The sequence below is a fragment of the Oncorhynchus nerka genome, linkage group LG10 (genome assembly GCF_034236695.1).
Source record: "Oncorhynchus nerka isolate Pitt River linkage group LG10, Oner_Uvic_2.0, whole genome shotgun sequence".
In the NCBI taxonomy this organism is placed as follows: domain Eukaryota; kingdom Metazoa; phylum Chordata; class Actinopteri; order Salmoniformes; family Salmonidae; genus Oncorhynchus; species Oncorhynchus nerka.
The window spans coordinates 8,861,864-8,876,158 of NC_088405.1; the positions used below are offsets into that span (position 1 = coordinate 8,861,864).

At 43.7% G+C, this 14,295-nt stretch overlaps 1 protein-coding gene across 2 annotated transcripts in view; it reads left to right on the forward strand.

Moving 5' to 3' along the window:
* The first annotated feature begins 691 nt into the window (after positions 1–691).
* Positions 692–14,295, forward strand: part of polr3a (polymerase (RNA) III (DNA directed) polypeptide A) — a 118,713-nt gene continuing 105,109 nt past the window's right edge. Inside the window, exons 1-11 of one of the 2 annotated variants that reach the window (XM_065022963.1) lie at positions 692–930; positions 1,471–1,606; positions 2,164–2,301; positions 4,550–4,721; positions 4,894–5,048; positions 5,755–5,994; positions 6,991–7,153; positions 7,436–7,572; positions 9,231–9,334; positions 11,331–11,472; positions 14,036–14,176. In XM_065022963.1, the coding sequence (XP_064879035.1) occupies positions 887–930; positions 1,471–1,606; positions 2,164–2,301; positions 4,550–4,721; positions 4,894–5,048; positions 5,755–5,994; positions 6,991–7,153; positions 7,436–7,572; positions 9,231–9,334; positions 11,331–11,472; positions 14,036–14,176 (1,572 nt within the window). In that variant the 5' untranslated portion in view covers positions 692–886. The remainder of the gene's footprint in view (positions 931–1,470; positions 1,607–2,163; positions 2,302–4,549; positions 4,722–4,893; positions 5,049–5,754; positions 5,995–6,990; positions 7,154–7,435; positions 7,573–9,230; positions 9,335–11,330; positions 11,473–14,035; positions 14,177–14,295) is intronic. The other variant, XM_065022964.1, reaches the window with a different exon arrangement.

Sequence of the window (14,295 nt, forward strand, 5' to 3'; positions counted from 1 at the left end):
GCAACTGAGTTAGGAAGGACACCTGTTTCTTGGCCTCTCAAATGGGGCAGCGGTCTAAGGCACCGCATCTCAGTGAGCATGGTTCAAATCCAGGCTGTATCACATCTGGCTGTGATTGGGAGTCCCATAGGGCAGTGCACAACTGGCCCAGTGTCGTATAGGTTTGGCCGGGGTATGCTGTCATTGTAAATAAGAATTTGTTCTAAACTGACTTGCATAGTAAATGTTAAAATATATATATTTGTAGTGACTAGGTGTATTGATACACCATCCAACGTGTAATCAATACGCAACTTTTGGCGTTGCAAGTGCAATGCTCTACAGACTGAGCCACATAGGACTAAGTGGTTTGGATAAAAGTGTTTGCTAAATTGCTTATATTATTGTATACTGTATTGTGTTTTTCTTCCCACTTAAAACTATAACTCCCATGGGTCCCCTACTAGAGGAGGTTAAAAAAGTCCATATGAATGTTTCAGACAGATTTGGTCTATTCTACAAGGAACATGTAGTTGCCTATCTGTTATTAATCCATGTAGCTACGACTGACATCTAGTGGAAATGTTTTTCTGCACTCGTTTCCTCGATGTTTATGTAATAATTATTTGGCCCACTGGAGGGCAGCTGCTGATGGATAACCTCTCTCTCGTTCATGGGGCGCTCTTGAAACCGGATGTGTGCATGTCGTTGTCATGTGAATTCATGGTTCACGCTGTTTCACATTGCCGTGGCAGCATTTCTAGCTACAACATGAGATTTTGGAACGACAAGTGACAGTGTGATGACTGTATATCAAGTTTAGTGTGAACAACAGTGTAGAAAATAACAGTTTATGTCCTAGATCTGTATTTCTGCCGGAGGTTGGCGGGGGCAAACAGAAGTCACGATGGTGAAAGAGCAGTTTAGAGAGACTGATGTGGCCAAAAAAATGTAAGTATGTCCAGCTAGCTAGCCATTCGCAATTAATATTTCTCCCAGCCCTCTAGCTATGAGTATTGTTCGTAAATATTTGCCTAAAGCAGTTTGCAATTTGTCACATGAGCTTGTTTTTCATAGCTAAGTTAGATAGCTTTTTCAATTGCATCATTGATTTGAACAGGATGCTGGAAACACGTTTTAGAAAGCTAGCTAAACAAACAATCACACCACATCACATCTCCACCTTGCTAAGGTGGCAGGATATCGAACCCGTGTTGCCATGACCACTGGCACTCTTGCTGAGTACATGGTAAAGCATGACGTGTAGCAGGGAATCTGCATTCCAACCAACTACCAAGTAGCCTCAAGTAGACATCCAGCAAGGCAATGCTGACCATGCATTACAAATGACTCTCAATTGACCCCTAAACTATAGCTTGTTATCATTGGCAGTTCTTGCTTGGGTAGGACCTATTTGCTAGTTGACTTAGTAGCCAGTGTTTAATTTAACCCCTATGCTGAGTTGGCTATCTATTCCATTTATGTCAACAGAAGCCACATCTGTTTTGGGATGAAGTCGGCTGAACAGATGAGACAGCAGGCTCATATCCAAGTGGTCAGTAAGAACCTGTACAGCCAGGACACCAGCCATACTCCTCTACCATACGGAGTACTGGATCATCGCATGGTAGGGCCGACACGTGTACACACACGCATACACACACACATAACCACACACATACATACACACACACACACACACACACACACACCACCCTATTGAGTACTGGATCATCACATGGTAGGGCCGACACGTGTACACACACGCATACACACACACATACACACACACACATACATACATACACACACACACACACACACACACACACACACACACACACACACACACACACACACACACACACACACACACACCACCCTATTGAGTACTGGACCATCACATGGTACACTACTGGTCAAAAGTTTTAGAACACCTACTCATTCAAAGGTTTTTCTTTATTTTTACTATTTTCTACATTGTAGAATAGTAGTGAAGACATCAACTTTGAAATAATACATACGGAATCATGTAGTAACCAAAACAGTGTAAAACAAATCAAAATATATTTTAGATTTTTTGTAGTTCTTCAAAGTAGCCATCCTTTGCCCTTGATGACAGCTTTGCAAACACTTGGCCTCCTCTATTGGTGGTTGTGACCAAACTGTCATGTTATATTCCAGGGCACCAGTGAGAAGGATCGTCCTTGTGAGACGTGTGGGAAGAACCTGGCTGACTGTCTGGGACACTATGGGTATCTGGACCTGGAGATGCCCTGTTTTCATGTGGGCTATTTCAAAGCCACCATTGGAATCCTACAGGCAAGTTCACTATAACCGTAACTGCCAAAATAAAGGAAACACTTGAGTAAATGAGGGCTACAAGTAGGATGTATAGAAAGCAGGTGCTTCCAACACAGGTGTGGTATCCTGAGTTAATTAAGCAATTACCATCCCATCGTGCTTAGGGTCGTGTATAAGAATGCTCAGTTGCCCATTATCTTGGCTACCATGACTAGAAGAAGAGATGTCAGTGACTTTGAAAGAGGAGGATCAAAGGAGCATAAAGGGTTTAAAGGGTGTGTCTCAGTCACCAGATCTCAACACACTTCTGGGAGATTCTGGAGCGGCACCTGGGACAGCGTTTTCCCCCATCATCAACAAAACACCAAATGATGGAATTTCTCGTAGAAGGGTGTCGCATCCCTCTAATAGAGTTCCAGACACTTGTAGAATCTACGCCAAGGGGAAAGCTGTTCTGGCGGCTCGTTGTCGCCCAACGCCCACTTTATGTTGATGTTTCCTTTACTTTGGCAGTTATTTGTATATATTTATTTTCTCGCTCTCTACAATGTAGCAAACTAAATATGATGGCTGGCCCATTAGAACGGCTAGAATGGCTGGCCCATTAGAACATCATGTGGTTGTTGTTCATCATGTGGTTGTTGTTCAAGCTGGCCCCATTATAACATCATGTGATTGTTGTTCAAGCTGGCCCATTAGAACATCATGTGATTGTTGTTCAAGCTGGCCCATTAGAACATCATGTGGTTGTTGTTCAAGCTGGCCCATTAAAACATCATGTGATTGTTGTTCAAGCTAGCCCATTAGAACATCATGTGATTGTTGTTCAAGCTGGCCCATTAGAACATTGTGTGATTGTTGTTCAAGCTGGCCCGTTAGAACATCATGTGATGGTTCAAGCTGGCCCATTAGAACATCATGTGATTGTTGTTCAAGCTGGCCCATTATAACATCATGTGATTGTTATTTAAGCTGGCCCATTAAACATCATGTGAACACCAGAACATCATGTGATTGTTATTGTGGCCCCATTAAAACATCATGTATTCAAGCTGGCCCCATTAAAACATCATGTGAACATCATGGTTGTTCAAGCTGGCCCATTAAAACATCATGTGGTTGTTCCCATTAGAACATCATGTGATTGTTGTTCAAGCTGGCCCCATTAAAACATCATGTGGTTGTTCAAGCTAGCCCATTAGAACATCATGTGATTGTTGTTCAAGCTGGCCCCATTAAAACATCATGTGGTTGTTGTTCAAGCTGGCCCCATTTTAACATTTGTATTTATTTTTAATTTATGTCACCTGTATTTAACCAGGTAGGCCAGTTGAGAACAAGTTCTCATTTACAACTGCGTCCTGGCCAAGATAAAGCAAAGCAGTGCGACAAAAACAACAACACAGAGTTACACATAAACAAATGTACAGTCAATAACACAATAGAAAAGAAAAATAGAAAAATCTATGTACAGTGTGTGCAAATCAACAAGGTAATACAGTAGGGGGAGTGCTTCTCAAATGTAATGTTTTATGTGTTCTCCACACTCTCTCGTAGTCAAGAGAACGTGATTGTTATTCTTGGAGCAAATTAGGAGCATGAAAATTATGACAACGTGTGTTCAAATTGGCCCATTATGCAAGGCAGTATGCATATTGATTGTTGTTCCGTTATAACATGTAAAAAAAACAACAATTGTTGTTCAAATTGGCCCATTATGACATCATGTGATTGTTGTTCCGTTATAACTATGTTATTGTTGTTCAAATTGGCCCATTATGACATCATGTGATTGTTGTTCCGTTATAACTATGTTATTGTTGTTCAAATTGGCCCATTATGACATCATGTGATTGTTGTTCCGTTATAACTATGTTATTGTTGTTCAAACATCATGTGATTGTTGTTCCCATTATGACATCATGTGATTGTTGTTCCGTTATAACTATGTTATTGTTGTTCAAATTGGCCCATTATGACATCATGTGATTGTTGTTCCGTTATAACTATGTTATTATTGTTCAAATTGGCCCATTATGACATCATGTGATTGTTGTTCCGTTATAACTATGTTATTGTTGTTCAAATTGGCCCATTATGACATCATGTGATTGTTGTTCCGTTATAACTATGTTATTGTTGTTCAAATTGTTCCATTATGACATCATGTGATTGTTGTTCAAATTGGCCCATTATGACATGTGATTATTGTTCAAATTGTCACATTACAAAATCATGTTATTGTTGTTCAAATTGTTCCATCCAGATGATCTGTAAGACGTGTTCTCACATCATGCTGACCAAAGAGGAGAAACTACAGTTCATGGATGTGTTGAAGAGGCCTGGACTAGCGTACCTCCAGAAACGAGGAATGAAGAAGAAGATATCCGACAAATGCCGCAAAAGGACATTGTGTCTCAATTGCTCCACGTTAAATGGTAGGGTGTCAACAATAGCTTAGTCTTTGACTGTTTACGGTTCAACTTTGACATTTGGGCCAAAATACATATTAAGTTATATTTGAATTGAGTTGAATTGAGTTGAGTTGAAAGCAAAGCCCAAGTGGTGGTTGGTGTGACTGATAATGTCTTTGTTCTTGCCATTTAACAGGACCAGTGAAGAAGTGTGGCTTGCTGAAGATCCTCCACGAGAAATACAAGACAACCAAGAAAGTGGTGGACACTGTAGTATCAGACTTTCTCAACTCATTCGATATCGCAATAGAACACAACAAAGAAGTGGAGGGCTTGCTGAACAGGGCTCAGGTGAGTCACGTTGAAGGCAACCAGGGCTTGCTTAACAGGGCTCAGGTGAGTCACGTTGAAGGCAACTAGGGCTTGCTGAACAGGGCTCAGGTGAGTCACGTTGAAGGCAACTAGGGCTTGCTTAACAGGGCTCAGGTGAGTCACGTTGAAGGCAACCAGGGCTTGCTTAACAGGGCTCAGGTGAGTCACGTTGAAGGCAACTAGGGCTTGCTTAACAGGGCTCAGGTGAGTCACGTTGAAGGCAACGTTTAACAGTTTACATGTCTACTTTGTAGAGGTCATATGAGGTTAATGGTTTGTTTTGTATGTTTTTCACTTAGCAGTGACTTACTGTACCAGAGTTCATACAGGATTAGTATATGGGAAACTTGTCGGAATTGAACAAAAAACCTGGTATTACTAGAGTCACACTCTCCTTACCAACTGGGTCACACTGGTTTTAAATGCTGACCGATCATGTCTTTCACCCTGACGGAGAACCTGAGTCCTCTAGTGGTGCTGAACCTCTTCAAAATGTGTCTGTCTGAATCTGGGAAACTGGCCCTTATGGTTTTAAATGCTGATTGACCTTCATGTCCTGTGGTTTCCAAGAGAACCTGAGTCCTCTAGTGGTGCTGAACCTCTTCAAAATGTGTCTGTCTGAATCTGGGAAACTGGCCCTTATGGTTGTAAATGCTGATTGACCTTCATGTCCTGTGGTTTCCAGGAGAACCTGAGTCCTCTAGTGGTGCTGAACCTCTTCAGGAGGATACCAGCGGAGGACATTCCCCTGCTCCTGATGAACCCTGAGGCAGGTAAGCCTGCAGACCTCATCCTCACCCGCCTGCTGGTACCTCCGCTCTGCATCCGCCCCTCTGTCATCTCAGACCTCAAGTCAGGTACTAATGAGGATGACCTCACCATGAAGCTCACAGAGATCATCTTCCTCAATGATGTCATCAAGAAGGTGGGTACATTACATTTACATCAAATATATAAAAAAAATTGTATGATGTCATAGAGAAGGTGGGCGTAATGGGATTGGGAGAGTAGCAGGAAGTGTCAATGAATTTGTGATTAATTGTTTTATTAATCGGCCCGGGAGTTTTTCCATGAACTGACCAGGAAAACATCTGGGGCCCCAGTAGGCTATTACTAACTAGTTGGTCAGCTGAGGAAAACCTCTGGGCCCCAGTAGGCTATTACTAACTAGTTGGTCAGCTGAGGAAAACCTCTTGGCCCCAGTAGGCAATTACATTTACATCTAGTTGGTCAGCTGAGGAAAACCTCGGTGCCCCAGTAGGCTATTACTAACTAGTTGGTCAGCTGAGGAAAACCTCTGGGCCCCAGTAGGCTTTTCCTAACTAGTTGGTCGTCTGAGGAAAACCTCTGGGCCCCAGTAGGCTATTACTAACTAGTTGGTCAGCTGAGGAAAACCTCTGGGCCCCAGTAGGCTATTACTAACTAGTTGGTCAGCTGATGAAAACCTCTGGGCCCCAGTAGGCTATTACTAACTAGTTGGTCAGCTGAGGAAAACCTCTGGGCCCCAGTAGGCTATTACTAACTAGTTGGTCAGCTGATGAAAACCTCTGGGCCCCAGTAGGCTATTACTAACTAGTTGGTCAGCTGAGGAAAACCTCTGGGCCCCAGTAGGCTATTACTAACTAGTTGGTCAGCTGAGGAAAACCTCTTAGCCCCAGTAGGCTATTACTCACTAGTTGGTCAGCTGAGGAAAACCTCTGGGCCCCAGTAGGCTATTACTCACTAGTTGGTCAGCTCAGGAAAACCTCCTGTGCCTTTTTATGAAATCAATAACACAAGACAACAAAAAAAAGTTATAATTTCCAATTCACATTAGACAATAAGGTGGTTTGATGTTGATGTTATTGTTGGTATTGTTGTTGTCTAATGAATGTTGAGTGATGAATGAGTTGTTCTGCCCGCCTCCCATGCCGTCCCACAGCACCGTATGTCAGGGGCCAAGACCCAGATGATCATGGAGGACTGGGACTTCCTCCAGCTGCAATGTGCTCTCTACATCAACAGTGAGCTCTCTGGCATCCCCCTCAACATGGCCCCTAAGAAGTGGACCAGAGGCTTCGTTCAGAGACTCAAGGGCAAACAAGGTCTCGCTCATATAAATGTTGATTTTTAATAGTTACCTGTTGTCTATTCTGATTTCTAGTTCTGTGGTCACTCTCACCATCGTATTTATTGATAGTTGACACTGAATTCCTGTCAATGTCATGCCTTTTGTCGTAAACAATGTAGTTTATTTACACAGCTGAGTCAGAAACAGAAACTATCCTAGTTGATTGTGGAGCCATTTAATCACAAACTCTAATGATTCTCCACTGCTGTCTATGGAGACACTCGGTTAATGATGGTTCGTGGTGTCTCTCTCTCAGGGCGATTCCGTGGAAACCTCTCCGGGAAGAGAGTGGATTTCTCTGGGAGAACGGTCATCTCTCCGGACCCCAACCTGCGGATTGATGAGGTGGCTGTCCCTGTGCACGTAGCCAAAATCCTGACCTACCCAGAGAAGGTAAGATTCTCATTGGCCACACTTTAACTACAACTTTTAATAATGATTTATAATAATAATTAGGGCTGTCGACGTTAACACTTTTTAATGCTGTTAATTTCTTTGACGCTTTTAATTGCTTCTCAATTTCTTTACCACGCGCGGAACCTTTTTTAAGCGCACGTGTTTCAGCGGGGACCCTTATAAGCGCAACACACAACACGCTCTATGCTGTGTACCTGTCAGTGAGCACACGGTCTCAGTAGCGCTGTCTGTCTCTATTGTGATGCGCCGTGCGCACAGCTTTGAGAAACAGTTTTGAAGGAAACCGTACAGATACTTCTACCGTAAACACATTCTCAGGCATTTCTTTAGATGACAGCAAAAAAATCATTCATTTGTACAGAAGTAACAAACTAGTTATGCTAACGTTAGCTAGCTAGCTAGCCATAATATTGTTTACAACGCCATGGCTGAATGCCTCTTGATTCAACTAACTTCCCACAATGGTTTTAATCAGAACAAGACATCTATTCCATGTGACTATTGTTTCTGTTGTAGTTATCAGGTCAAAAATACTTAATGAATCCCAGTTCTAGTAGCAGCAACATGTGACTACTGGTTCTGTTGTAGTCCTCAGGTCAAAAAGACTTAATGAATCCCAGTTCTAGTAGCAGCAACATGTGACTACTGTTTCTGTTGTAGTCCTCAGGTCAAAAAGACTTAATGAATCCCAGTTCTAGTAGCAGCAACATGTGACTACTGTTTCTGTTGTAGTCCTCAGGTCAAAAAGACTTAATGAATCCCAGTTCTAGTAGCAGCAACATGTGACTACTGTTTCTGTTGTAGTCCTCAGGTCAAAAAGACTTAATGAATCCCAGTTCTAGTAGCAGCAACATGTGACTACTGTTTCTGTTGTAGTCCTCAGGTCAAAAAGACCTAATGAATCCCAGTTCCAGTAGCAGCAACATGTGACTAGGTCATGATGAAGAACATGGATCAATTAAGCTTCAATATTATTGATAAGAAGGAGTAGGCCTCCTGGGATCATGAATAGTTAGCTGTTACAGAGACTTGTGTTGTTTATGGTGAAAATGCCTTTAAAGCATTTTTAATCCAGACGATTTTGGGTTTAATAGTAACTCAATGTTCTGCTCTCATTCATATATCTTTATGTACATATTCTTTATCCCTTTACACTTGTGTGTATAAGGTAGTAGTTTTGGAATTGTTAGGTTAGATTACTTGTTGGTTATTGCTGCATTGTCGGAACTAGAAGCACAAGCATTTCGCTACACTCGCATTAACATCTGCTAACCATGTGTATGTGACCATTAACATCTGCTAACCATGTGTATGTGACAAGTACATTTGATTTGATTTAGATTTTTAATGAACAATTTGCTGAAATTCCAAATTGGAGCAAATTCTATAATGGCAATGAATCGCGATTTAACTAATTCCGTTAACTCTATTTAATCATTTTAATCGGTTGACTTCCTTAATAAGAATACATGAATTGTTTATAAGCACTACATAGATGCTTCACAAATCAGGATGGATCACAAGGCAGGTTGAGTGCCTTTTCCAGCTGTCTTTACCATTGAGAAGTAACCTGCACAGTGTCTTCCATGTCCCCGTTGTATGACCTGCGACCTCTTAACTTGTTGTGCCCCAAGGTGAACAAGGCCAACTTGGAGATGCTGAGGAAGCTGGTGCGGAGCGGTCCAGAGGTCCACCCTGGAGCCAACTTCATCCAGCAACGACACACGCAGATGAAGAGGTCAGGACAGTTCTCTTGGACATGTTTAGTCCGTTTTAAAAGCATTGAGCTGACCCACACCTGTAAAACGTTGAAGAAGCCACTACGTAAGAAGGCACTATTAGAAGTAACCACAGAAACTGTGGTTACGGGCCTACCACTAACCTGAAACTGTGGATACGGGCCTACCACTAACCTGAAACTGTGGTTACGGGCCTACCACTAACCTGAAACTGTGGTTACGGGCCTACCACTAACCTGAAACTGTGGATACGGGCCTACCACTAACCTGAAACTGTGGATACGGGCCTACCACTAACCTGAAACTGTGGTTACGGGCCTACCACTAACCTGAAACTGTGGATACGGGCCTACCACTAACCTGAAACTGTGGTTACGGGCCTACCACTAACCTGAAACTGTGGTTACGGGCCTACCACTAACCTGAAACTGTGGATACGGGCCTACCACTAACCTGAAACTGTGGATACGGGCCTACCACTAACCTGAAACTGTGGTTACGGGCCTACCACTAACCTGAAACTGTGGTTACGGGCCTACCACTAACCTGAAACTGTGGATACGGGCCTACCACTAACCTGAAACTGTGGTTACGGGCCTACCACTAACCTGAAACTGTGGATACGGGCCTACCACTAACCTGAAACTGTGGATACGGGCCTACCACTAACCTGAAACTGTGGATACGGGCCTACCACTAACCTGAAACTGTGGATACGGGCCTACCACTAACCTGAAACTGTGGTTACGGGCCTACCACTAACCTGAAACTGTGGATACGGGCCTACCACTAACCTGAAACTGTGGTTACGGGCCTACCACTAACCTGAAACTGTGGATACGGGCCTACCACTAACCTGAAACTGTGGATACGGGCCTACCACTAACCTGAAACTGTGGTTACGGCCTACCACTAACCTGAAACTGTGGATACGGGCCTACCACTAACCTGAAACTGTGGATACGGCCTACCACTAACCTGAAACTGTGGATACGGGCCTACCACTAACCTGAAACTGTGGTTACGGCCTACCACTAACCTGAAACTGTGGATACGGGCCTACCACTAACCTACGTTCCAAAACGTTGGTGAGGTTTTACCCATTCAGTTATTAGAAGAATATATAGAGTATCCATCTTTCTTTTTATACATTTTTAGTTCATTTAAAGGGATACTTTTTGTCTTGAGGCCCTTTATCTACTTCATCAGTCAGATGAACTCGTTGGTGCCAGTTTAATGTCTCTGTTTACTGGGACACCAGTTCATCTGACTCTGGGGAAGTAGATTAAAGGGCCTCATTGTCCCGAAGTATACCCTTCTTAATAGATGCTCTTATCCAGTGTCAACTAAACTGAGCTAAAACAACCACATTATCACAATCATTTGGTTGTTGGTTGGGTCTGCCATCCTTTTGGTTATAGGCCTACCACTAAACTGAAACTGGTTACGGGCCTACCACTAAACTGAAACTGTGGTTACGGGCCTACCACTAAACTGAAACTGTGGTTACGGGCCTACCACTAAACTGAAACTGTGGTTACGGTCCTACCACTAAACTGAAACTGTGGTTACGGGCCTACCACTAAACTGAACTGTGGTTACGGTCCTACCACTAAACTGAAACTGTGGTTACAGTCCTACCACTAAACTGAAACTGTGGTTACGGGCCTACCACTAAACTGGTTACGGGCCTACCACTAAACTGGTTACAGGCCTACCACTAAACTGGTTACGGGCCTACCACTAAACTGGTTACAGGCCTACCACTAAACTGGTTACAGGCCTACCACTAAACTGGTTACAGGCCTACCACTAAACTGGTTACAGGCCTACCACTAAACTGAAACTGTGGTTACGGGCCTACCACTAAACTGAAACTGTGGTTACGGGCCTACCACTAAACTGGTTACAGGCCTACCACTAAACTGAAACTTTGTATGAAACCACATGTTTAGGTGTATGTTCTAAGAGTATTCCCTGGGTGTCTGTATTCAGGTTTCTGAAGTACGGGAACCGAGAGAAGATGGCCCAGGAGCTGAGGTTTGGAGACGTGGTGGAGAGACACATGATCGATGGAGACATCGTCCTCTTCAACCGACAGCCCTCTCTACACAAACTCAGCATCATGGCTCATATTGTGAGTGCTCTCTCTCTCTCTCTCTCTCTCTCCACATCACACACCCATCCGTCACTTCGGCTCTGTCTGGAAACTGTTAGTTTAATCACTGTGCTGACTCCATGTCAACGTGTAGGCAGGAAGAGAACCTCAATGTTAGAAGTTGGGGATTTTGTGTGATGTATCTTGGGGTTGTCTGTTATAGAGCTGCCTTGTCGTGTAGCTGTTACTGTTTTAGAGCTGCCTTGTCGTGTAGCTGTTACTGTTTTAGAGCTGCCTTGTCGTGTAGTTGTTACTGTTTTAGAGCTGCCTTGTCGTGTAGCTGTTACTGTTTTAGAGCTGCCTTGTCGTGTAGCTGTTACTGTTATAGAGCTGCCTTGTCGTGTAGCTGTTACTGTTTTAGAGCTGCCTTGTCGTGTAGCTGTTACTGTTTTAGAGCTGCCTTGTCGTGTAGCTGTTACTGTTTTAGAGCTGCCTTGTCGTGTAGCTGTTACTGTTTTAGAGCTGCCTTGTCGTGTAGCTGTTACTGTTTTAGAGCTGCCTTGTCCTGTAGCTGTTACTGTTTTAGAGCTGCCTTGTCGTGTAGCTGTTACTGTTTTAGAGCTGCCTTGTCGTGTAGCTGTTACTGTTTTAGAGCTGCCTTGTCGTGTAGCTGTTACTGTTTTAGAGCTGCCTTGTCGTGTAGCTGTTACTGTTTTAGAGCTGCCTTGTCGTGTAGCTGTTACTGTTTTAGAGCTGTCGTGTAGCTGTTACTCTTTTAGAGCTGTCGTGTAGCTGCTACTGTTTTAGAACTGTCGTGTAGCTGTTACTGTTTTAGAGCTGCCTTGTCGTGTAGCTGCTACTGTTTTAGAGCTGCCTTGTCGTGTAGCTGTTACTGTTTTAGAGCTGTCGTGTAGCTGTTACTCTTTTAGAGCTGTCGTGTAGCTGCTACTGTTTTAGAACTGTCGTGTAGCTGTTACTGTTTTAGAGCTGCCTTGTCGTGTAGCTGCTACTGTTTTAGAGCTGCCTTGTCCTGTAGTTGTTACTGTTTTAGAGCTGCCTTGTTGTGTAGCTGCTACTGTTTTAGAGCTGCCTTGTCGTGTAGTTGTTACTGTTTTAGAGCTGCCTTGTTGTGTAGCTGCTACTGTTTTAGAGCTGCCTTGTCGTGTAGTTGTGAGCTGCCTTGTCATGTAGCTGTTACTGTTTTAGAGCTGCCTTGTCGTGTAGTTGTTACTGTTTTAGGGCTGCCTTGTTGTGTAGCTGCTACTGTTTTAGAGCTGCCTTGTCGTGTAGTTGTTACTGTTTTAGAGCTGCCTTGTTGTGTAGCTGCTACTGTTTTAGAGCTGCCTTGTCGTGTAGTTGTTACTGTTTTAGAGCTGCCTTGTCGTGTAGCTGTTACTGTTTTAGAGCTGCCTTGTCGTGTAGCTGTTACTGTTTTAGAGCTGCCTTGTCGTGTAGCTGCTACTGTTTTAGAGCTGCCTTGTCGTGTAGCTGTTACTGTTTTAGAGTTTCCTTGTCGTGTAGCTGTTACTGTTTTAGAGCTGCCTTGTCGTGTAGCTGTTACTGTTTTAGAGCTGCCTTGTCGTGTAGCTGTTACTATTTTAGAGATGCCTTGTCGTGTAGCTGTGAGCTGCCTTGTCGTGTAGCTGTTACTGTTTTAGAGCTGCCTTGTCGTGTAGCTGTTACTGTTTTAGAGATGCCTTGTCGTGTAGCTGTTACTGTTTTAGAGATGCCTTTTCGTGTAGCTGTTACTGTTTTAGAGCTGTCGTGTAGCTGTTACTGTTTTAGAGCTGCCTTGTCGTGTAGCTGTTACTGTTTTAGAGCTGCCTTGTCGTGTAGCTGCTACTGTTTTAGAGCTGCCTTGTCGTGTAGCTGTTACTGTTTTAGAGCTGCCTTGTCGTGTAGCTGTTACTGTTTTAGAGCTGCCTTGTCGTGTAGCTGTTACTGTTTTAGAGCTGCCTTGTTGTGTAGCTGTTACTGTTTTAGAGCTGCCTTGTCGTGTAGCTGTTACTGTTTTAGAGCTGCCTTGTTGTGTACCTGTTACTGTTTTAGAGCTGCCTTGTCATGTAGCTGTTACTGTTTTAGAGCTGCCTTGTCGTGTAGCTGTTACTGTTTTAGAGCTGCCTTGTCGTGTAGCTGTTACTGTTTTAGAGCTGCCTTGTCCTGTAGCTACTACTGTTTTAGAGCTGCCTTGTCGTGTAGCTGTTACTGTTTTAGAGATGCCTTGTCGTGTAGCTGTGAGCTGCCTTGTCGTGTAGCTGTTACTGTTTTAGAGCTGCCTTGTCGTGTAGCTGTTACTGTTTTAGAGCTGCCTTGTCGTGTAGCTGTTACTGTTTTAGAGCTGCCTTGTCGTGTAGCTGTTACTGTTTTAGAGCTGCCTTGTCGTGTAGCTGTGAGCTGCCTTGTCGTGTAGCTGTTACTGTTTTAGAGCTGCCTTGTCGTGTAGCTGTTACTGTTTTAGAGCTGCCTTGTCGTGTAGCTGTGAGCTGCCTTGTCGTGTAGCTGTGAGCTGCCTTGTTGTGTAGCTGTTACTGTTTTGGATGTATCATGATAGGTTTATTTCAGGCAGATATCATTATTGTATTCATCTTTGTCTGTCCTAAAGGCCAAAGTGAAGCCTCACAGAACGTTCCGGTTTAACGAGTGTGTGTGCACGCCGTACAACGCTGACTTTGACGGGGACGAGATGAACCTTCACCTTCCCCAGACGGAGGAGGCCAAGGCTGAAGCCCTGGTGCTGATGGGGGTTAGTGTCACCTGTCCTGATTCGCCTTTAGACTCCTGCAGCAGCACAACACACACCCCTACACACCTCACACCCCTACACACCTCAGACCCCTACACACCTCAGACCCCTACACACCT